General features: G+C 39.2%; 1 protein-coding gene across 2 annotated transcripts in view; it reads left to right on the top strand.

The window, feature by feature from the left end:
* Positions 1 to 19,910, top strand: part of ATP10A (ATPase phospholipid transporting 10A (putative)) — a 109,094-nt gene extending 89,184 nt beyond the window's left edge. The window contains exons 11-21 of one of the 2 annotated variants that reach the window (XM_030277866.4): positions 123 to 226; positions 398 to 524; positions 2,597 to 2,781; positions 4,173 to 4,494; positions 6,874 to 6,950; positions 10,292 to 10,417; positions 14,029 to 14,229; positions 17,053 to 17,133; positions 17,224 to 17,328; positions 17,682 to 17,869; positions 18,610 to 19,910. In XM_030277866.4, the coding sequence (XP_030133726.4) occupies positions 123 to 226; positions 398 to 524; positions 2,597 to 2,781; positions 4,173 to 4,494; positions 6,874 to 6,950; positions 10,292 to 10,417; positions 14,029 to 14,229; positions 17,053 to 17,133; positions 17,224 to 17,328; positions 17,682 to 17,869; positions 18,610 to 19,315 (2,222 nt within the window). In that variant the 3' untranslated portion in view covers positions 19,316 to 19,910. The remainder of the gene's footprint in view (positions 1 to 122; positions 227 to 397; positions 525 to 2,596; positions 2,782 to 4,172; positions 4,495 to 6,873; positions 6,951 to 10,291; positions 10,418 to 14,028; positions 14,230 to 17,052; positions 17,134 to 17,223; positions 17,329 to 17,681; positions 17,870 to 18,609) is intronic. The other variant, XM_072932311.1, reaches the window with a different exon arrangement.
* Positions 19,911 to 24,903: the final 4,993 nt, after the last annotated feature.

The raw sequence follows: 24,903 nt of genomic DNA on the forward strand, positions 1-24,903 counted from the left end.
CTTTAAAAGTATTAGTTATAAAGTGCTGTTACAGTGAGCACTGTATACGAGTTTTTATTCTCTGAGGCAATTCAGCTGCTGTTATTTTTCAACAAGTAATTTATGGTTTTATTCTTATCTAGATGACCCTCGGGGCAAACATCAAAAAAAAATCCGAAGCAAAACCCAGAATTACCTTAATCTTTATGCTGTAGATGGGCTGCGGACCCTCTGTATTGCAAAAAGAGTAAGTAAATGCAGGCTTTTAATTTGCTTTTAAGGAGAGTCCTTACAAAGATTACTGAAGGTATTTATTATTTTATTGTTCTTGATTCACAACTTCTTTTTCATTTTATTCAGTAAAGTATAAATGCCTTTGCATCATATTGACTGTGCCCTCACATACCCTTTGTAATAGGTTCTCAGCAAGGAAGAGTATGGCTGTTGGTTAAAAACTCATTTAGAAGCAGAATCCTCAATTGAAAATCGCGAAGAACTTCTGTTTCAGTCAGCACTGCGGATAGAGAAGAATCTGCATCTGCTAGGTAATGAAATGAGAGCCGGACATGAAATTAAAATGTGATAAAAATTCTGAAAGCTTGGCTATGAAATCCGTCCTTTCCCTTAAATTGTTTCTGACAGTATAGAAATTGGCTTTTGTGGGACTTTATCATGGCTGTCATGTGCAGCACCACAAAGGAATAGGATATAATTAACATAAAAGACATACCCTGTTTTCCTTGCTTCTGCCAACATTTTATCACTAGTGAAATAAGTGGAGTAATAGCAGGGATGAATTTGACACAATATCTAAATGTGAACTGCTGCTCTAAAGAAGAGGAGGACTTGGCCCAAGCTGTCTACAGAATTTCATTAGTTCAGTGCTCCTTCAACATGTCAGAGACTTCTCTGACTTCAGGGGCACCAGACACACACAAAAAGCAAAGCTCACAAACTGCATCTGTAAGAGGCATCAACTTTAATATACATCAGGTTCAGCACATGCACTTGGGGCCTGTGTATTCTGTGGAAAGGGGTTGCAGTTAAAATCAGTGTATGTAAAAGTATTGCAAGAGCTAAATCATATTCTTGAGTTGAGATGTTGAAAGACCTTCAGTAATTATCAGCATACCTGTCTCTGGGAGACACATCCACCTCACCCAGCTTCTAATGTGTCTACTAAAGATCTCTAATGCTCAACATATAACCAGTGGGAAGACAAAAAAAAAGTGTAGTTCATTTGGTCTGACTTAGATATATGCTTTAGGATTAGATGAATCATGACCTTGAAATGTCTGGTTCTCTTCCCTGACTTAAAGGGAGGCATGAGTTGTCTAATTCAGACCAGAGTAATCAAGATCCCACCTGTTGGCTCTGGCTGCAGTCTGAGTTGAAAATAAAAAAAAAAAAAAAAAAAAAAAAGAAAAGGAAAACAGAAGTGAAATTGAGCTGCCAGACAAATAAGCTCTGGCCAGTAGTTAATTACCGGTTCAGTCATTCCCCAAGAACCCCATACTGTAGCTTGTAGCTTGGAATGATCAGTCATCATTAGGTTGTGAGAATAAAAATTCAGTCTGGAATATACTTTTCTTTATTTGGATAGCAATAGCTTTCCCAACATTGCCCTAAGAATGTGTTTTCATGTAAATGACTGGTGCTCAGATTTAAGGAGACTTCTGTTGTTAATTTTTTTTTCAAGGAAGAACCATAAGAAATTATTAGCTTAGAAAAGTTTGTTTTGTTATTCAGGTAATTTGCTTGTCTGTCACTTCCTCATTTGCTAGTGGCAGGGCTTGCATTTCCTCACACTGAAGTCTCTCTGATACTCAGTGGAGCACTGATGTACCAGTGGTGACACTGAGCTTGGTCCTGAGTGGCTTTTGCCACTTCTCATATATATGAAAATCTTGTCTCAGTCAATTGATTTATGTAAGCATAAAACAGATGCCCAGTCACTTATAACAGGTAGAAAGATGCATTGAAAGCATGAAAATACATATTTTACTCTCACATCATGGTCAAAAGATTTGTGATTTATTCTCTGCTGTATCGCATTTGGTCGCCAGCGTCTTTCTGCAAGAGCAAAGAGCAGCAGCAAGGCACTAAAAGGTTTATGTTTGCAGTCTAATGCTGTTGCCAAGCTGCAGTCCTGCTGTTAGTCCCCTTCAAAAGATGAATTTCTAGTGACCCACTCTCTTCTTGCTGAGAAAAGGCAGCTAAGACCTTTAGGAACTGAAATGATCTCCAAGAACCAATAACTCCTCTAGCAACATTCAGCAGAAATTACATAGATATAAAGCATAGAGACAGTAAGCCTTGTGAACCTCTGGGGAGTGGCATCTGGTTGCTTTTGACATTTTGAATTCTGGATTTGTTGTTTATTGTTAATGCAACTGTTTACCACAGCTACTTTCCTTTCTTCCTCCTCAGTACCTCCAAAATGCTGCCCAAATCTTGCAACCATTGGTAATTTAGCTGTCTCCCAGTAAAAGTGGCTGCTGGTCTGGTTGTTTTGGGTTTTGTTTTGTTTTTTTTTTTTGTAATCTAAGTTTAAAATTTAAGGGCAACCCTATATGTTCATTTAATATGGAATATTTTGGGTTTTTTATGTGCTTAGGTGTAACTGGCATAGAGGACCGTTTGCAGGATGGTGTTCCAGAAACCATTGCAAGCTTGCGCAAAGCTGGGTTGCAGATTTGGGTTCTTACTGGAGACAAGCAAGAAACAGCAGTTAATATTGCATATGCCTGCAAGCTACTAGATCACGATGAAGAGATCATCACTTTGAATGCTGAATCACCAGTAAGCAGATCCAATATATAAGTTGACTAATTAACTAGTTTTGCTTTACTTACAACTTGTACAGTTAAAAGTTTGATGGCTTTTTTCCTCTTTTTCTTCTTTTTTCTTTTTTTTTTTTTTTGCTTCTTTTCCCGCTTCATCTATAATTTTCAGGTAGGACATATCTTTGAATATTTTTCAGTGAATTGTGGTTCTAAACCATAGCATCAAGTATCATAACCTTACTGAAAACATGTAACTGTGTGTAGTGAACTGCACCATGAATGAAAATATGCCATAGCAGCATAAACCACTTTCTTTGGTATGCATTCACAAAACATCCCTATTTCTGTGTATTGGCACTAATGGGTCTAAAAAGCAACCTGTTTTTATGGGTCTGAAAGCAACCTGTTAAGTGCATGTTGAGAAAAAAAGCAACTGATAACCTGTTGAGAATCTGTGCTTTATTTTATGACACTAAAATGTAGTATTTAGATAACTCAGTCATTCATGTTTTCTCAGGTGGCTTTTTCTCTGGAAATAGAAGCAATATTTAAATTTTGATGCTAACAGTGAGAGGCAGAAAACCACATCCACAGTAATGCCTTGCTTCCTAATAGACCTTTTCTAATCCTTCTGAATTACTGATCTTTCCTGTGCTCAACTTTTTGCAACAGTCACAAAGAGTTTACTGATATGGTCTAACATACAAGGAACCAGACTGATAGTGCTGTAGCCCTTTTATGGGGTGATAAAATTGGACTTCAGATCAGCAAAGGAGAGGTAGGCCATCAGTATTCAGCTCCAATGTCTTTCAAAAAGGAAGAAAAGATAACAGCATTTTCCATTCTTGGGTGTATCAACTGAACTGGTAAATTAATTTTCCATGGTTTTTCTTTTTAGTCATGCTTTGCTGTAAGACCAATAGCATTTCTTTTAAATGTTCGTATAGTCTCAATAACATCTTCTAGTTGAGTATGGCTAGGAGAGAGATTTCAGCTTAAATAACCTTTAATTGGCCTTTAACAATGCATAATTCTTTGATCTGAGTTGTGGGCGTATACAAGGTATTCATCACCATAATGGTGTTCATCACCATTCTTAACTTGGTACCAATTATATATCATTTCTCAGCACTGTTATTCTGAGAAGGATCTAAAAGAAATGTAGCATACAAAAGTGCATGTTAAAGAAGAGTTAGATTTTACACCTTTTTACTCTTTACTGTTGTCATACCTTCTGCAAGCATTAAGTGTGTTCAGAACAAGTAGAAGATTATTAGAAATTAAAACTTTAACAGCACAGCAAATAATATATTCCCCATATTAATTATGTCTAAACATACAGAAAACACAAGCCTTTGAATATATGTTCTTTTCTCTCAAGCATTTTTATTTTGAATTTCTTTTCAGGAGACATGTGCTGTCTTGCTGGAACAGTGTCTGCAATGCGTAGAGTCTAAATTTTCAAACAACACAATAGACGGAGCTACTGGAAACATGACTGTTGGGTTTACCCCTCTCTATCCACCCTCTTCCTCTGTGCTTTCCAGCTTGGGCCTAGTCATTGATGGAAGGACTCTAGCCTATGCCCTGGAACCTGCACTAGAAGATAAATTTCTTGCATTAGCCAAGCGATGCCGTTCAGTCCTGTGTTGTCGCTCTACCCCACTCCAAAAGAGCATGGTAGTGAAACTAGTCAGAGACAAACTCAAAGCAATGACTTTGGCAATAGGTAAATACCTCCTTTTTTAGTTTATACAAAATACTAATTTATACTAGTAATACTAATTTTTACTAAAATACTAGTTTATACTAGTCTGCCTTGATGTATACTGTGTCTTGAAAATTATGATTTTTTTTGACATGCAACAGGACCCTCCCAGCTGCCTCGCAAATGAAGCAGCCTTCCAGTTTTGTCTGAAAACATGCTGGACATATTATTCTAACATACTTACTCAAAACCAGGATAGAACTCTGCAGCAGTATTTGAGATTTCTTCCTACAGAAGATAGGTAATGAGTTATGCTAAGAGGTTATGCTAAGAGGTTTTGATATGTCTAAACACAGCTGTGAAGAACTGGGTTATCTTATACTGTGCAAAACATCATTTTGCAATCACTGTATTACACCCAAAAAAATTGTGTGCAGTGCTGTTTCATCCGATCATGCTTAAATTCAAGGTTCTGTGTTTATCATCACAAGTCAGCCATACAGCACAGGCTATGACTTGGCCTTGTGAGAGTGGATTTACAACTGGTATCATAATAACTTACACTTCTTCCCACCTAATCACTCAGTTGGCAAAGGGGAGACTTTGGCAGTCTGTTTCTCAAGTTTGACAGAATCTTCAATGTTTCTATGATTTTTACATGAGTAACCAGCTTTTCTTTCCCAATCTCACATTTAGGTTAATGTTTCATTAGAAGATACTTTTCAGCGTATACTGTCACAAATACACTTGTTTTCATCTATCTGTATTGGTTAATTATAGCTGGAACACATATGGGTGGGACCTGTCCACAAGAAACCCTAAGTACATATAATAATTGCCAGACTTGTGTGACATCAACATCACCAAATATGTGCTGATTATCACAATCTTCATGCTTAATATATCTTGTTCAAATATGCCTCCTTCCTACTGAATTTACATATTTGGCTGACTGTGGACATAATAATTTGCATATGTTGTAAAAAACATCTGGCTCATTAACTTGAATTATCCAGAATGCTTAAAAACACTAGTGGAGACTGGACAGCTTGTATGTTCATTCTTTCTGAGCATCCTGAGCCTGTGAGTTGAACTTAAGCTCCTGCTCTGGCTTAAAGCCTAGCTGTATGCACCCTCCCTTTTAACCAACATGAGTTAACTTGGGTTGTAGCCTGGGGAAAAGGAGACTCAGGGGTGACCTTATCACTCTCTAAAACTTCCTGAAAGAAAGGACTACTTCCTTGTAGTCAGGTGAGGGTCTTTCTCCAAGCTGCAACTGACAGAATCAGAGGACACAGTCTTAAGCTGCACCAAGTGAAATACAGGTTGGATATCAGGAAAACGTGTTTTATAGAAAGAGTGATAAAGTATTGGAATTTTCTGCCTGGGGGAGAGGTAAAGTCACCATCCCTGGATATATTTTAAAAAAAGATTGGATATGGCACTTGGTGCCATGGTTTAGTTGAGGTGTTAGGGCACGGATTGGACTTGATGATCTTGAAGGTCTCTTTCAACCTTGTGATTCTGTGATTCTGTATCACACAGTTACAAAGACATCAGCTTTGTCTGGGGAGTGGATACCACCCTTACACGTGCCAGCAGAGGGGAAACTGGTGACATGTGGCATGCACCTCAGCCACTGAAGTTTAAAACCAAGTGCCTTGTCATAAGCTAACACAGTATCATTTTCCATTAGTACACTGGCTGTAAATTTAAGAGGTTAAGAACTAGATACATACCTCATTCTGGTATCCTGTCTACGGCACATATCACTTGTGGGATCATGATTTGAAGCAGAGTAGGGGGTGGTGGCTCTGCAACCATTCCAATTAAATCTACCAGTCTTGGGTGTATTGAAGATCTTGAACTCATAAACCCTACTCTCTTGGCTTTTTCTTTCATTCATCTACTTTTTAACTTTTTTAGTATTTTTACAGTGTAGACATTTTCATTGGCTTTAGGCCTTCTTGCACATTTAGTTCTTTGTCATACCTGGTCGCAGTCAGATTCTTAATCAGGAAGCAGAAGTGTTGGGGATGCTTTTCATCTTTTTACTGTTTACTGTTCGTGCAGTTCAAGCCTCATACCTGAATTTTAGGTATTATTAAAAATAGGTGAATTTGTTTTATTGTTACTTTCCTATGATAAAAAGGTCTAAAAAGATCAGAATGTCTTGGAAACTTTGCAAGCTTTGAACCTTATATTCTAAAGTTGTATCCTCTCCTACTGTACATCTCCCTTACTACACCAAATCAACACTTAGTAAATGTCTCTCTTACTATACTCAACCAACACTCAATAACAAGTGTTATTGTGCAACTGTAACTGTAACTTTGTTTTGGTGCTGCCTGCTGTTGTTGCTCTGTTAGCGATAGCAAAACTGCATTTTGTCATCTTTAGGTGATGGTGCAAATGATGTCAGCATGATCCAAGTGGCAGATGTTGGTGTGGGGATCTCTGGTCAAGAAGGCATGCAGGTAATGTTGCTCATCCAGTGGAAAACACTCCCATGAGGGCATGAAACAACGCCACTTCCTATAGGTCAGATTGTTCAGACTGCCTCTGGATAGTCAGCACAAATAAAGGAAAAGGAGCAAGTTGTGCTGAGGAGTGCCAGTTTTGTCTTATAAGGGCTCTCTCAGCTTGAGTTTGAGCTTACAGTTGTTCTGAGATCTGTGATGAGTTTACACACACTCCGCCTTCTCAGAAAATTGAACTTATCTCTCTAAGCAATATGATTAAAGAAATAATTAGCTAAATAATTGTTTAAAGGAGAAAAAAATCTCAGCTATGCATTATTTAGGAAATAAAGGTTCATCTTACTCCCCTCTCTCGTGAATTGCTTGGGTATACTTTTATGATGTGGCTGCATAAGCCAGTACAACTGATGTAGCTATTTGCATGGTGTGGTGGTGACCCTTAGCCCAGCCACCCACACATCTCATTCACTCACCTTATTCAGACAGCAGAACAGTAAAGAAAGAAATGTGGCCCTTTGCAGTACCCCTGCTCCTCACGCCTTATAGCAAGTCTTGGTTTGGCCACATTTCCAGTCGCAGGGAATAGCAGGATGAGGGTGCTTGCCTTGTAGTCTTCTGCATGTGTTCCACCTGTGATTACTGCATTTACCAGTGTGTAAGAGGCACTTCTCTCATCCCCAAAAGAGAGTATGTATAGGTATAGGATGTATGTATTATCTCAGCCTCCTCTAATGCTAGTGCAGACCAGTTGCAGTGTTAGGACCAGACATGTCAGTAAGAGACAGAGAACGAGGTTATTTCCACAACCTGCCTTGTATTTGGGCAGGCTGATTGCAAGGGAAAACAGAGTAGCTGAGTATATATCAAATAGCTCTACCAGGAAAGTGGGAAGTGTTTCCATCCTGACGACCTGAGCAGATGAGCATGCTCCTTAACATAGTTACCAGTGGGCGGTCCTCTGACCCAAATTGCATTTTTTGCAACATTGCTGGATGTTTTGCTCAAAAGGGAAGAGAGACCTCCCTCACACAGTGCACAAGTTGGCTATAGTTTTATTTCATGGGATTTCATGAATGCTGTAATTCATTTGGGTCAACACACAAACTTATAAAACAAAAATTTAAGTGACCTATGAACTTGGGTATCAACTTTATGCATTTTCTGACTCCAGATAGCAGAAGCTAGGACAGGTCACTGGAGAAAAGTCAGTGGATATTTTTCTTATTTATCATACACTTTTCAATGTGTATGCATCTTCAAATCCTGCATAACTTCTGCAGTATCACTCTGCAGGCAGTCCAAGCTCCAGAGAGCTCAGAGAAGGCTGGTTTTGTGGGCTCCCCTCCAAACCTATAAATTCAAAAAAATATGCTGCAAACATTTTTCTTGGGTCTTACCACCTCATATGAACTTACCAAGCTCCTTCATCTAAGTATTAATTCAGATACTTCTTTTCCTAATGCAGACATTAACTGTTTATAGCATTTTTTTTCCACTCTTTGCCCCTTTATGCCACTTTCAGTTGAGCTCATACACTTATAATAACCAGTCTTCAAATCCCTCTGGCTTTTGCAGTATATCCAGGTCTGAAAGCTGTTTTCTCATTAACTCATTAAACTACCAGGTTTTATTTCTAAATGAAAGTTCAGCAGAGTGGAAAATGTTAATAGATCACTTTCTTTACTGCAAGTCCTAAGGAGCCACACAAACCTCTTTACTATAAACAACTGTCAGAATTGTACACATGCAGGTACTCAGAAGGCATTGAGCATTTAGATGCCTAAGACAGCAATACTGTCTGATTTATTTTCTTTCCACATTCTGTGGAAGCATGTGGAGCTGGAAGAAAAAAAAGAGTGAAAATCAACTGGGTATTTTGAGCCTAAGTAAACATGCAAATGTAATTGGATAACATATCTTTCTCTCTGTGTTCCTCACCATAACAAAAATAGAACAAAAAAAAGAAAAAAATCGTGACACTTCTCACAGTCTGCTGAGAAGTACTATGTTAGAAGCACAAATGAAACTAACGGGTTTGTTTTGACATTGGAATAGGCTGAGATGTGGTGGAGGACAAGGAAGCAGACATAGCATAGCTGTGTTCTCCTCAAACTGCAAGATAGCTGTGTGTCTGCAAGACAAATCAGACTTCTGTGCAGGGAGGTTATAACAAGTGTGTCTCAGTACCTGAGAAATCCTAGGATGTGTCAACTTATTAAAAAGTGTCTCAGTCCTTATACACATCTACTGCTTAAATTGCCATGCATTTTTACACCTTCTCTTGCATACTGTTTTAGAGTTTATTTTAATAGCTTCTACAAGCACCTACTTGGAAAAACTGAGCCCTTTGGATGTTTTACCAAGAAAGAGAATTAGGAAAACTTAAAAGGAAATATGTCTCCCATTTAAAAATACAGCCAAAATATACTCAGCAGAGTGCAAGGAAGATACTGCTCCTTTGGAGGTTTTCACCTTTCCTCCTGTTTTTGCTGAACTGAATTGTGAGAAAAAAGATGATACAAAAAAAAGAAAATTAAATGTAAAATAATACTAAATTAAATCTTAGTGTGGTCTTAGGGATAAGGAAAATAATGAAACAGCATGATAACACAAATAGGTCTCATCTAGATGTACAGTACCCTGAAATTTAGTCAGAATTAGAGAGAAACTGTGATTCATTTTGTCAATGTCATCTGACAGTCTACACAGTCCCAGAGGCTCTCATTTAGTGTGATTTTTTCTCATACACAGTCACAGAAGATGTGTGATTTTAAAAATCCCTCAAAATACTGATATCTCAGGACAGCCAAGTAAATTTTATAAACCAGGTCTGCAAATTAAATTAAAACTAATAATTTTAATTATTTTGTCTTTTAAAGTCAAATCATTATGATGCAACCACTTAATTGTGCTGTTCTTATCTTATTCTCTGGAAATTCATTTTGCCCTGTAAGTACACTGTAGTTCTTATAGAGAAAGATACACCCACCAAGGTCTTCACACATGAACCCCAGGCCTTCATGCTCATGCAACTGCAATTGTCAGCTATTCTGCCCCCTCTTGCTTTTTGTTGTTGCATGTCACCATCTGCACTGTAGGCTGCAATCTCCTCTGCGTGAGGACCGGGTTGCCTTGCATGTCCTGCCCAGCTGCTGCATCTGCTCATGGGTATTTCAAATCCATGGAGCAACAGCTGCACTTCATAAGCACTGTCATGAATTTCATTCTTCATGAGTACAACTTCCACTGCATGTAGGAGTCGAGAAGATGACTAGATTCTTTGTTAGTGTTGAAAGTGGTGCTTTACAATAATGATTCCAACCTTTTTTTCATTAAAGGCGGTGATGGCAAGTGACTTTGCAATCCCGAGGTTCAGGCATTTGGAGAAGCTTTTGCTTGTTCATGGCCACTGGTGTTATTCCCGACTCGCCAACATGGTGCTGTATTTCTTCTACAAAAATGCAGTAAGTGTTTGACTTGGCAGCTTTATGGCACCACATGTTTCCAGGGTTTATTTTGTGCTAAGTGAGCATTAGGTCAGCCTTCAAATGGTTTATAAATAAGCTGCAAAGAAATTTGCAGAGCTGAAAGACAGCTGGCTGCCATTTGCAGAAATACGGGACCCACTCCATAACAGCTACAGTGTGCTGCTGAATGTGCAAATTAGGTAACACAAATAACAAGCACTGCTGAAAAAAAGTTTCTTTACAGAACAGTTTTGCAGAATTTAGCTGGCTGGATTCAGGAGTCTTCAATGCCAAAGTCATCCAACATTGGTCCCAAGTAGCAGTTGAGTGTGTTTTCCTGACTATATCTCATCATTGTTTATGAATCACTGTACCTATTTCTTAGTGACTTGAGATAATTTGAGTCCTCTCTGTGTCTTAGATGCAGAGACTGGGAAAGTTTTTTCCTTGATTTATCTTATTTCCAACTAATCAAAAGAGTTCATTAGAAAGGAAGCACATGGTGGTAAAGAAGAGATGACGGATCTGTGTTTCCTCCTTGGTGTATGAAACAGGGCTCAATCTGGTACTGGGCATCAAGCCAGAAGCAGCTCCACTCCTTGGCCTCAACAAAGACCCTTTGCATTGATCTTGGAGTACAAAGATGATTGATTGAAAACAGCCTAACAAGGAAACCAAGAATACCACCAGCTGGGTGGGAGTCACTGGCAGGCACATATATTTGCTCACTTGCAACAGCTACAAATCACCTTGGGAGCAAGGCAGATGAAGAACCAAGAAAAAGAGGAGAGATAGAGCTCTCATACCTCTGTTTGCTTAAGAGGGCAATCTATGAATTGTGTGCAGGAGTCTGGATTTTGTCCTCAGTATAAGGAAAAAAGTGTCTTTCGGTTTTGTAAAAGTTGCTTATCCATTTTAATCTAATCCTCAATTTTTATCAGAAGAAAACGATCTTTTGCTCAAAATTTTGAACATCACCAGAATACCTAAGGGTGCTAAAGGACTAATGAAGTATATTTTTGTTAAAACAAGGGTGTTAAAATACATTCTGGGGTCAGACCAGGGACTGCATGCAAGTGCCCTTTCAGAATAATGAAGGGACTTTGTGATCTGAGCTGCTGATTGAGTCAGAAATAGCAAGCAGATGTATGTAATAATGCACTGAGAGAGCCACCTGTTGAAGTACAGCAGTGAAAACATGTGGTGGTGTTCAGATGCATCAGTTTTAAGGCTTGATCCTGAATGATGCTGAACTTCTGTACTCCCATCCCAGTGCTGCATGTTTCCAAGGTACCCATTGACAGTATCAAATCTGAACTTCCAAGAGGTGTATGCATAGCCATCTTATATTAAAATTAAAAAAAAAAAAACAAACCATAATTAATATAATTAATGCACATAAGACACTCCAGTAATCAGCAGCCAGAGATGCTGCTGGTATGTCAATGCTTTTGTTCAGCTTGGGTAAAATCTTCCATTTTCTGTGGTACAACTGCCCTTGATTACAAGTACTATTTCTCATGCCGTTTTTAATAAGACATTTTCAGAAGCTACTGCCTCAAGGCTAAAAAATAACTGAAGAGATCTCTTTGTGTTGGCTGTATTTTGGCAGCCTTCAAAGCTTTCTGAGAAATACTTGTTGCTTCTTACTCTAAACTGTAGTCGGATATCCAGGATATAGACATGAATATGTCTGACACAGTGCCTGCCCTTAAGGAAAGATTGTTAAAAATAGAAAGATAGGAGCACCCAAACCTCCTGCAAGGAGGCTGTTCTGGATGTTTCTCCAAAGAGAGTCAAGATAGCTACACTGCAGGTGTTCTGCAAGTTTTCTGTTTGCTCAAGTGGGGTTTTTTCCCCCATTTGCTCATACTATGAAATTTTCCGTTCTCCACTAGAACCTATCTAATTTCAAATTTAAACTTCACATTGCTGCAAAAGCCATTTTGAAACTGAGATGACTTATCCAAGAAGATGTTTAGCTTCATGGACATGATAAAAATACAAGTAAAATATAAACTAAAACATAGCATGACTGGCAATAGCTGAGCTTGATGAAAAGGGATTTCACGTAAACAAAATTTTACCTGCACAAGTATGCACATCTTTTTCCTGTTTATACACTGTCTCTGCAAGGCAGCACTGAAAATTTTTAATATATACTTCATTCACTGCGAAATTCTCTCTGGGACCACATTCATAAAACAGTCTCATGTGGCAGGGGACGAAGGGAAACATCTTTATGTGAATTTGTTTTGTCTTTTTCAGAGAGGTAATACGCAGAGGCAAGAGAGAACATTTGAACTAAAAAAACTTGTTTAATACAAAATAAAATTTCAGGAGAAAAAGAAAATCTGGTTTAAGCCTTATTTATTTGATTAGCTTTCTTCAACAGCACTATTAAGACCAATAGTAGAGGTGGTAGGAAGATTTTAAGCTGATTGTATTTTCATCCAAATGCCTATTTTTGCCAGGGCCAAATTGTTTCCAAGACAAGTTAGCAAGGCTCTAGAGAGAAAATTTATTATGTCTAGGATTAGCTGCATTTTGTTTTAAGACAGTGAGAAAAAAGTACACAAATTCACATATTTATTGTAATTTCTTTTTGAGAAATTACTCAAGAATTTTTTTGTTTTGTTTTGTATTGGAAAAGAAATAATTTTCAAAATATGTTAAATTATGGAATGAAACGGCCATGTCCCAGACAACTGTACTGAAGAGGCTAAGCTTAGGTAACTCAGTCTTGTTTAGGCCTTAGGAAGGTATTTTTCTTGAAATACATTTACAGAAACATTTCTAGAGGTTGTGCTTACAAAAATACTACCATTTAACTTTCCCTAGGGTAATTTATAGAATGGGCTCACTAACAGTCAGGTGCATTTGCTGCTCATATACAAGCCACTTCAATGTAGTATGTAAACTTTCCCTGGGCATTTATCTACTTTATGTATATGTGTGTGTGTGTGTGTGTATACACACACACACACACACGCACACACACACGTACATGTAGGTACTTTTGTGCACTGCAGGACTCTCCTCTTATTCTATGGCAATTCTCCTTTACAAGACAGGTTTACTCTCCTTAAAGCAGCTTTCACTGACGAAGTACACATAGCCTTTTGTTCCTCCTGCATTTAATTTTCAGCCACATTTGGCCACACAGAACAGATTTGTATTTTCTCTGTATATCTAAAATTCACAAAGATGAAGGGTTAACATTCTCCATCCTACTGAAAGCTTTTTGAGAAAAGAATACAAAAAGAAGAGGAAGTGAAAGGAGAGGTCATTCATTTTCCATCTTCATTGTAAAAAGGATGAAAACCCTCAACAGTTTCCAACAGTTTTCTGGTTTTAATAACTTTACAAAGAAAATAAAAATTTTAGTTTTAGGAGAACCAAGTTTGGGAATTTATTTCCTTCTCTAGGAAGTGGTCCATGCATCAGGAAGTGAATTAAAGAGTAGATATCCTCACAAGGATTGCTCACATGTTCAGCATTCATATATAAGTCCTTGTAGAGCTGGGATCAGAATGGTTTCAGAGCACAGTGGGATGATGATCCTCCTTATCTTGTTACATTTACCAGCGTTGCTTGTTCTGTTTCAGATGTTTGTGGCCCTTCTCTTCTGGTACCAGTTCTACTGCGGGTTCTCTGGCTCATCAATGATTGATCAGTGGTATCTGATCTTCTTTAATTTATTCTTCTCTTCTCTTCCACAACTCATTACTGGTGTGCTGGATAAGGATGTGCCAGCTGAAGTGTTAATTGCCATACCTCAGCTTTATAAAAGCGGACAGAATATGGAGGTAAAAACTTCTTGATTACTGCAATTTCTTTCCTGAACATCTTTAGTTTCAACTGAAAACAGCCCTGCTCCCAAAAGGTAGATGAGTGGTAAATACAATCTGAGAAGTCAGTGTTATTACTTTGTGATATTTCTTATATGAGTCAAAATGCCAAAAGTACATCTAAACAAAAACCACACAAACTAAGAAAAAAAACAAAGCCCCAACCAGCCATATTTTCAATATGTGGCAGGAGAGAAGGCTGGATGATTTAATTCAACCTAAACTGAACACCTCCTTCATGGTCAGGCTCACAAATAACCACAAAAATAAAACAGATTGCACCTTGTAGCTAGTGCAGGCTTTTACAGAATAACCTCACAGTACTTACTCAAAACTTCAGTTCCCAGCCCTTTACAAAAAGAAGAGAAAGATGGCCTTGGTAGTAAGCACAATAAACTTAGTCTCTGAGGGAGGTAGTCACAGATGACAGATTCAGCTGAAATATCTGTTGAAAACACTTTGTCCCCATCTGCTTGAATTGCACAATGAAAACAAAAAGAATTGCAGAAGGAATTTGAGCCAAACCATTAAAGGTACAGGGTACCGTGGGAAAATCTTGTTTGGCAAAACTGTCTATATGGGGATGTTGTTTTGAAGGCAAAAGCCTTCTTAAAAGTGTCTTACAAAGCTGTCCTCTGAGAGGACACAGTAAGTGTTTTTTCCTTCCAAGTGTTGTGGGAATCCAGGGCTTCCCTCTGTCTGCCTCGGAAGGCCTGGGACCCTGGCAGGGGGTCAGGAACCCCCCTGTACAGAGCCCCGAGAGACACTGTCTCTGATCTCTGTCCATGGAAAAGAGTTTTCAATCTTACAGGATGAATTACAAGCTCTGAGTGTTTGATATGAGTAATAATTAAGTGTGGCACGGGTGTAAAAGTAAAATTTTAGGTTTCTTAGATTAGGGGTTTAAACAGGGACAAGATGGAGGAAATTGGGTGTGTTTTATCCTTTTTCTCCTTCTTCATGCCCTCCATGTTTCACTGTAGTGTTGGCATTTTCCTATTGGTTTAGGCTGGGGATACACTGTTCAACGTAGGTGATAGATATTGGCACATTATTGTAAATATAGCACACGTAATTTCTGGTATATAATGTTTGTAACATCCCACTGAGGGGCAGAGCCCCACACGCTGCCCTGCAGGACAGACCTGCTGCAGGTCAGACAGAACATGTTAGAGATAAGCAAGAATAAACAACCTTGAAAACCAGCACAGATGAATTATGACTTCTTCTTTGGCAACGGGGCAGAAAGACAGAGACCTTTTACAATATTGGAATCATCAATACCGCGGATTCCGACAAAGTGTACACCCGTATTTCGTACCCCACACATGTAGTGACATTGCTAGATACTCTCCTGGAAAGATGAAAGGAGATTTTGAGTGTAATTTATTTTAGTCCATTAGTCCAAACTCTGTCCTTTTCATCTGTTGTTTTCTGTTTTCTACATTTCTTCTGTTTCTGTGCATCACACTTGAAAGATCTGTACTATTAATACCTTCCTCTCTTGCACATTTTTAGGATGATAGAAATCTTGTAATGCCTTAAGGCTTGTTGGGAGGTTATGTCTGCCTGTCTTCAGCTGGCAAACTGAGAAGTCTCCCAGGTTCACAGAACAGTTATTTCTCATAGAGAAGCCCAGAAAATATTCTAAGAGGGTTTTTTTGTTGTTTTTTGGTGGTGGTTTGTTGGGTTTTTTTTTTTAGTTTTTGGGATTTTTTAAAATATATTGATTGTATTCTCTTTATAGTTACCTTAAAAGGGATTTTAAAAACTTAAAAATCTTGTTTCAGGTGAGATCTCTTTCAAAAAGGGCATATAGTATTATAGAATAGTTTAGATGGCTCTGGAGGCCATCTGATCAAGACCTCTGGTGAAAACAACTTCAAACTGCAATGAGGTTTCTCAGATCTTTAACTAATCCAGTTTTGAATGAATCCAACACTGGAGATTCCACAATCCCTCTGAGCAATCTGATGCAGTAATTAACCATGTTAGTTCAGGTGGCCAAGTAACACCATAATTCTTTCTATGCATCTTTCCATTCCCGTTTTTAGTCTACAATGATATTTTCAACAAAAGGAAGAAGACCCGATCAACCCAGTTGTTGGAGATGTAGAATATATACCAAAATTATATAAACTTTTTCCATTTATAAACTATTTTTCCTTATATCTAGGTCCCTTATATGACCATCCATATCCCTGCAATCATATATTTCTGTAAACCAAAATGTTAATTTAATATTGATTTTAGCAAGCAATTTTATGCACATACTTAGACATATGTGTGTATATATATATGTGTGTGTGTTTTGTATAAATATTTGTAGCATATATTGCTGCTTGAATTGCCACTAAAGACCTTTTTTGTAGATGTTCCCTAAGTACATGTGCATTTTCTGTTTTCTCTTCTGCCAATAAATACCCTGTGCTTGTGGTTATGCTTATGTGATGCCATTTATTCATGTTCATTAGTGGTCTCATTGTAGTGCATAAAAAAGGGCACCTTCATAAATGTTTACTGGCCTGAGCATAAGATTAAAATTACATCCTCTGCTAGGAAAAAAAAGGCAAAATACTTTCATCCCAGAACACAGTGACGTGCAGGTAGACTGTTCATGCTTCTTGCCCCAGGGTAGCTAAATGATTTGCAACATTATGAAGCTATTTTTCCTAAGCCCTTAAAACTGCCCTTGAAATATCCTCCTCAAAATATCTATCCTGGCAAATAGGATCTTCATTATGATCTGATTTTCTTTTTTTTTTTTTTTTAATGACACAGGAGTACCAACCACACATGTTTTGGATGAACATGATTGATGCTATGTATCAAAGCCTGGTTTGCTTCTTCATCCCCTATTTTGTAAGTGTTTGGTTTAAGCCATTCTATTTCAAGCATTTGGAGGAGAACTGGCAACACAGCTTGGGCTAAATTCTGTCTTCTTTCTTACAGACTTACTATGATTCAGAGGTGGATATCTTCTCCTGGGGAACACCCATCACCACAATAGCTCTTTTCACCATCATCCTGCATTTGGCTATTGAAACCAAAACTTGGGTAAGGTATCCAGAGCCTACATAGATGTATGCCAGCCACTGGCACAGACATAATTCTTGTCTTAGTGCCACCTTTCAAAAACATAAGATGGTTGCTTCTTTCCCTCAGCACATTCTGTTTTTAGCAGGCATTTTTAAAAAGCATGGAAAAGGTTTTAAAATATGATCTGCAAACAGCTTTTTAGTGTTGTATTTATAATAGGAATTTTTAAATATACAAGGCGCAAAACTCTGCTGTGCATGGATTTTACTACAGAAATTAAGAAGTTTTAATTTAATTAAGTCACAGCAAACTTACCAGAATATAAAGATTCGTTATACTTATATTGTTGATATTTTTGGTTTTTGTTCTAGACTTTCCTCCACTGGTCATCTTGCATCTTCAGTATCATTTTATTTTTCTCTGTGGCTCTGGTTTACAATGCTTCTTGCCCAGTCTGCCATCCTCCATCCAATCCCTACTGGACAATGGAAAGGCTGATGGGAGACCCTATGTTCTATTTCACTTGCATTATATCACCAGTTGTTGCATTGCTGCCCAGGTATTGTATCTTCTCTCACATCTTTATTTGTATGTAAAAGCACTTCATGCATATGATTGGGAGAGCAAGAACATTTTCCACTCCCCATCTTTTGTTTTGCCTAACAGCGAAGTCAGTTTCTTTCAGCAGCTGATTATTTGAAGTCAGGTTGTCTAACCTCTTCTGTGGTCCTGAACACAGGAACAGACCACAGCTCCTGGCCAAGGACCACAGGAATGGAATAATTGTAGACTGTTGGTCAAACATCCTGGCCATGCAGAGGTTTGCACCCTGTAAGGTTTTCTGTGATGCTTCCAGATTCAGTCCATCCTCACATAAAATGCACAGTACCCAAATTCTGATAGTATGTTGTGAACATACTTACTTATTTGTAGATCTAGGAAGCTTGCTCTGCAGTTTTATTATCCCCACTGCCTTTCCTCATCAAAGGAAAGATGAAAGAGGCAGTCTTACACACAGTCTTACATCTTTCCTAATGAGGAAAGGCAATGGGGAGCCACTGATCACTGGCTAAAGATACAGATTTATTACACTGCCTAATTAAGTTATTAATCAAAATATTAGCACAGTACCCAGAGCTGTCCATCTGCAAGCTTTCTTGTGTAGAGCATAGGAACAGCACATAGAACTGTCTTCTTTTTCTATGTTGCACTTTTGACTTGCTTGGTTTTTTCCCCTTAATAATATTTTGGGTATTTCCTTATTTCATTTCTTCTCACGTGCCCATTCTCATCTTGCAGATTCCTGTACAGAACCCTTCAGGGAACACTATTCCCAACCCAGCTTCAGCTTGGACGCCAGTTGAGTAAACTGTCCCCAGAGACTCGTGCCCAGCTTCTCACCAAGTTGAATGTAAAGGAGACAATGTGTCAGACACGACTCTTTGCAGACAGCTTTTCCCCGAGCCTTGGCTCAAATGCTAGTGATTGTTATAAGGCTGACAACCAAAGCACTCCTTTGCCAGCCTCTCCTCAAACAAGGGAGTCACTTCTCCGAGAGGACACAAAGGCAGACCATAAAACAGATCAGACTGCAGCTGCCTCTCCCCAGGGTGCTGTGTTGTATGAGGAAAACAAGCTCCCCTCATCAGCAAGTGGTCTGGAAAGGTCCATGGGGTTTCATGAAGTTCGATGTGGCACTTCAGAGGTGGAGTCATTGCCTCTGGGAACAACATTCCCGTGGAGCTCAGCAGTCGACCAAGCAGACTTCAGTTTGTTGAAGTGGATCACATCAACTCCACTGTTCAGTCACATTGGGACTGTTTTACAGGTGTCATCAAGCAGTTTACAAAATGAAACACAGGACAGTATGTGTGTGCTTGGCTCTTCTTTGCATGTGGACTTCAAAGGCTTAAAAGAAGAGAGCTCAAATAACTTGCAGGACAAAATGAAAGGAAACTCAACTGATCATTGTAAAAATGAGAATTCTGAGACCACCTTTTTATGATGGGGGCCATAAATATATTTATATATTTTCTATTTGCACACATTTATAGTGAGATTACTCTATTTGTTTCCAAAGGTGAAACAGAAAATCAAAGGTACAGAATGATTATTTAAGAATGTTTAAATACAGTTTATTAAGAGCTTTAAATATAAAAAGAAACACTTGAAAGTTCCATTTATATTGTTTTATTTTTTCATCTCATTTTGTAAGGAAATACCTTTTCTTTATTTTTCAGATGCTTCTCTTTTATTCTGACACATACTGTAAAAGCAAAGGATCTATCTACCATATTTGAAAGGATTAGATTCAGCAACAATTATTGATATCATTATAGGCCATTCAGTAATCAAGGAGGAAAAACCATGATAATAAAAAGTCACTATATTCCATCCATCATCTGCTTGCCAGTGTATTTTGTCACTGAGGCAAAGCTGTGGAATTATTATACACCTCTCTGTAAATGTTAACAATATCTTACCACCGCATTAATAATACTGATATTTTATAAATGACACCATGTTCTGATATTGCAGCCATAGCATTTGATGTGTCATGATAAAACAATAAATAAATGACCATCCATATTGCAAAGTGACTTCCCAGTCTGGCATTAATTGTAACTCAGCCCTTCCCTTGGAGTAGCTGGTGTTTGGCTGGGCATGGCCTTACATCATGCTGTGCAAAAAGCTTGCTGCTTGTTTGTAAGGAAGGGCTTGGTGGCAAAGACCTGGTGCCTCATTTCTGCTGTAGAGTTAGTGCTGGGAAGCCTGTGATCTTGGGTGCTGCAGGACTACCACAGCCACTGTTACTGAAGAGGTCTGTTTGCTGGGGGGGTGAAGGACTGGCAGAGTAGAATTTTGTGAGATACCTTTGCTGTTGTTTCAGCCAGCTTAAATCCTTGGGGATTGCATCCTTGGGGACTGAGTCCTTGGGGATGGTGAAGCCGAATGACCAGCTGTGAGGGTACATGCTAAGCAGAGGTATTTGAGCCTGGTGTAAAGCAGGCTATGTCCAGTCCCAGAAGCAGGAAGCTCACTGCTTTCTGAGGTTATCTCTGAGCAGACCTCACATGGTTGTAAACCCCAGACTGCCAGTGGTACATGGCCCTGTGCCAGCCTGATGGATCCCAGGGGCTTTAGCCTGAAATGTTGCTTGGTTCTTTCACACCTGGTCATCATGACCACATATGAATTATCTGCTCCACATCTTTTCCTCACTGTAGGTTTTCATGGCCTTTGTATTGCTTGCCATCAGTTTTTCTAAGGTCACAACTTGTTCGTGCCATACTCTGTGCCTGGCAACCTGCCTGCCATGTGGATTGCCTCAGCGTGGTAAGACTCAGTACCTACCATCTGTCACTTGCTAATTCGCTCAGGATCTTTTTTTTTTTAAAAGATTTATATACACTGGCCTCTTTCCCAAAGGCTGAATTGATAATATGATACTGTAAAGTGCCAATGAAAGGAAGAGATGAAAGTAATGTAAATAAGAGCAGTCAGCCTGTAAATATGTTACCCTCATGAAACATGACACATCCACATGTAACTAAACTGCATTTTGGGATTAGAATTGACTAGGGACAGGGAAAAGGCACTAAGGGACTCACTATTGCAGTCTTCTGTGAACAGCTTTTAGCATATGATTGATTTGAAAAAAATGAAGCTGAACTTCTTCCTTTTACCCTTGAGATAAAGAGGAATGTTTGTTTATATGTATGGGTTTAGTGGAGGAAAGCACACTCATTGACTCATTTATTACTGCTGAAAACGTGCTGGCACTCCTCTGCTACATAAATTGTGATAGAAATGGGGCAGTTTGAGTGGCCACTCAGTTTCCACAAAGGCAGGTGGGCCTCTGCCCTGTCAGTGACAACACAAGCCAGGAGTGTGGGTCTTGGCATGCCCCTCTGAAGCAGAGCAATGCTGTGCCCTCAGAGCACTCTCCACTCACTGGTAAGGGAGCCTGCAGGACTTGGCTCAGCTGTAGAAACCTCCTCTGCTAAGGTCTCTAGCTAAGGGAACCAGTCTCCTGTTCAGGTATCTCTGCTTGCTTTACCTTTGCAGTTTTTTTTGTTTGTTTGGTTGGTTTTTTTGGTTTTTTTTTGTAAGGTTAGCTGGCTGTATTTAACACGTCCTGCAGAGCTTGCCATTGTAAAGAACTCATCTGTGTGGAGATGCAGTGTCTTTTAATGTTGGAGGAGAAGTCAAATGACACTTTGAAAAGTGTAAATGTTGCCATCTGGTTAGAAAACTTCATCTGCTTGTCAAACAGGATCTCACAGAAGGACACAGTGTCAGATACCAGGTGGGCAGAGTTCATAGGTTTGCAGGACATTAAATTCAGTCAAAGCATGTCACAGGGTCATAGCAGGAGCTTGCCAGGGATGTTGCAGGTGAATGCCCTCTTTCAATTACTGTAGCAGCCCTTACAGCCAGGTGAGTATCTTCTGATCTTATTGACTCCGCTGCATCAGGAGTCACCTCCTTTTCACAGCAGGACTGGTGTCCCACAGGCCTTTGTGGGATTTGCTGACAGCAGAAAGGGCTGGAGCATCACTGGGCTTTGGCTCAGAGCTGTATTTCATTACACCCTTTTCGGAAAGAATCTAAATTCTTCTCTGGCCATGCCTTTGCAGTACAAGATTTGGTTTAGTTGTTGTGCTTTCAGTGTTTCAAAGATTATTTTTGTAGGTAAGGCATGGAAGGATTCCTTTAGGACTGAGAGGTGCTCATGAACTGCCAGATAAATGTGTTAAGTTGCCACTGCGGGTGTGAGTTGTACATCTGTATCATATATTTAGGGAAACTGTAGATCTCAATCCTCAGCTGCTGTAACATCATAGCATCTCCAATATCTGCAAGCTGATTTACCCCAGCTGGGAATCAGGCCTCCATAACTACTTTATTTTGTTGCAGCATAAAATCTTTTAAAAAATCCTTAGAGATTTATTTTGAAATACCTAAAGTGTAAATTAATCCCTTTGTACTAAAAGATAAAATATCCTTATTGTGGAAGCAATCCTTCAAAAATTTATTAATTTAATCTTAAATGAACCAAATAATCCTGCTGACCTGAATGGAGCAGTGGCCTCAGCAGGGTTGCTGGTATGCCTGCAGATAGGTAGGAAGATGTGCTACACTGAGGCAAACGTGTCAAACTGCACAGCAAGTTACCTGAAAGCATGAATCAGATCAGCTGGATGTCAGCAAGCAAGTTGTCTCCATTTTCTTTTGGGAGATACATTGTAAAATAATATCAATAAATAATAAATAATATCAATAAAATGTTTGGAGGGCAAAAAAAGCCCAAACAGATTTCACATTTGGAAAGAAAATATTAGGCAAACTAATTATTTACATTTTAAATCAATTCTCCCTTCAGCTGCCAGAACACAAACACATCAAAGCATGTTACTTGCTGGGTTTTAGGACTTGTCAACATTTTGAAGCTGCTATTAATATTTGAAACATTTTAGCTAAATAAACACTAATTGCTTTTTGAAGCTGTATACATGGATTTTAATGAACTAGAATAAACTCGTAAAGTTATTCCTGTTGGTGCAGTTGAGCAGTTGTTGTATCAGGCAAAACAAAGCTTTAAATGTGTAAGGCTAATCCACAAAAAGCATGCAACTATTTATGAAAAGATTCCACAAGGCAATTAAAACAGTACCCATGTTTGGTCTTGTACCAACAGCAGCCCCCAGTACACTGTTTGAAATATTTGCACTGAATTCTGCAAGCACTTCTGTGTCTGCTTGATGTTGCTGGCTGAAGTAGTCTGGATGAAATTAATGACCGAGAAGAAGAGAGTTGTGAATTAAGCATCACAGAGTTCCATACTTCTTAGTCTTATTTATGTGAACCAACTTCTCAGTGATTTATCCATTTCCAAAATTCCTTCTGGATCTATAAAGATCTTTTAGAAACAGCCAGAAGTGTTCTATCAGGATGGCTCTCTAATCTCAGAAATTATAACTCACACATATACCAGAGCGCTAGAACTGGATATATATAACTGTCAAAACAAGAACAAAACAACATTCCAGTGTTTTTCTCCAGGCTTTTCCAGTTAACATCACTGTTCTGTGTGCCCAGTCATGAGTCTGCTTGCCACCCTCCTGTTCTGGCTGCGAAACCACAGCCATACACCCTGAATAAAATTTCCTCAGACCTTTTCAGATTACTCAGAGACTGCTCTTGCTTCTATTACATGAATTCCTCAATGACCTTGCATTGAACTTTGACTTATCATTTATTCACATCCAATTCACTGCTCAGGGCAGCAGTCTGTGCTTGCTCCCAGTAGATCTCCTGAAGGCTCTACTGACTTAATCAACAAACACTGCTTTGTTGTGCCTTGAGCCACATTTCTAGTGTCATGCTCACTTTTTGCTCTACTCCAGGCTTATACGTCCTAAACATTACTGACTGTCCAATCCACACACATACAAGATATGTAGGATTTGAGAAGGTTTGCTTGTTCAAGTTGCCATATAAAAGGGTTCTGCATGAATACTGGTTTCAGTAAATGGAGATGTTCAGCTTAAAATAAACTGTCAGAACTCTGTGTGCTTGAATCATCTGGGAGTGACAATTTATAAAACATAAACATAAATCTGCATCAAAACTTGAACTAAATAAATACATATTTTTTTTAAGTCTCATGTTTTTGCGAAGCTGGTTCTTGATCCAGACTGGTCTATGCCTCGGGCATTTTTCAGTCCAGCATTAAATGCAGCGATGTGCTTTTGTAAGGGAGCACACATGGCAGTTCTGTAAATGATGCTGATAAAGCCATGCACTGTGATGGCACAGTAACAGGTATGTGTCAAAGGCACTACAGAAAGCATAAGAAGCAGGGTCATGCAGGTGTAGCAAAGTGGGGAAGGAAAGGCACTGATGGGTGCTATTCAGAAGTTGCACAGCTGGTGGAGAGATAAGGGGATCTTCAGAGCTTCCCAACTGTCTTTTTTTGCCTTTGGAAATGTTCTGCACATTGCCCTCTCTGCCTGCTGGTGGACTTGACTCCATTAAGCTTAAGTTTTACTGAAGCCGTACCACAAGTGAATTTGGTTTGTTACTTGCAGCTGAGAATGGATAAAGGGTTGGGACAGAGCTAATGCTGACTCAGATGCAGGTAGGTCGGCACTTGCTTAGCAAACAGGAACATGCTGACTGTGCCCTGGTCAGGAGCTCTCCCAAGCCAGGGACCAGAGCAGGTCCCACTACTGGTCCCACAGTTCCTCCCTGTGTTGAAAACCAGGGCAGGAGCCATATCAAAAGGTTCCCGGTGCCCTTCCAGGGCAAGCAGCCCTCCACTGCTCATTAGGCTGAGACAACAGATTTGTCTGCAGTGTCCTGGAAGTCACCAGGAAGGGAAGCAACAGATAACATGGCAGAGAAACCTCCTGCTCCATGAGGAATCTCCTGTGCCATTGCATAAAAGCCTCCATGCTTCTCTCCCATGCTCTCCAATATGGATCCTGGCCATGGGAAAGCTCCTGGGATGGTTGCACTTTCTGCAATGGAAGATGCTATGGGGAGTCCTCTGCTGCCTCCTGAAGGGGCCCTTGCATCACCTGCACT

This window comes from Taeniopygia guttata, chromosome 1 (assembly GCF_048771995.1).
Source record: "Taeniopygia guttata chromosome 1, bTaeGut7.mat, whole genome shotgun sequence".
Taxonomy (NCBI): Eukaryota; Metazoa; Chordata; class Aves; order Passeriformes; family Estrildidae; genus Taeniopygia; species Taeniopygia guttata.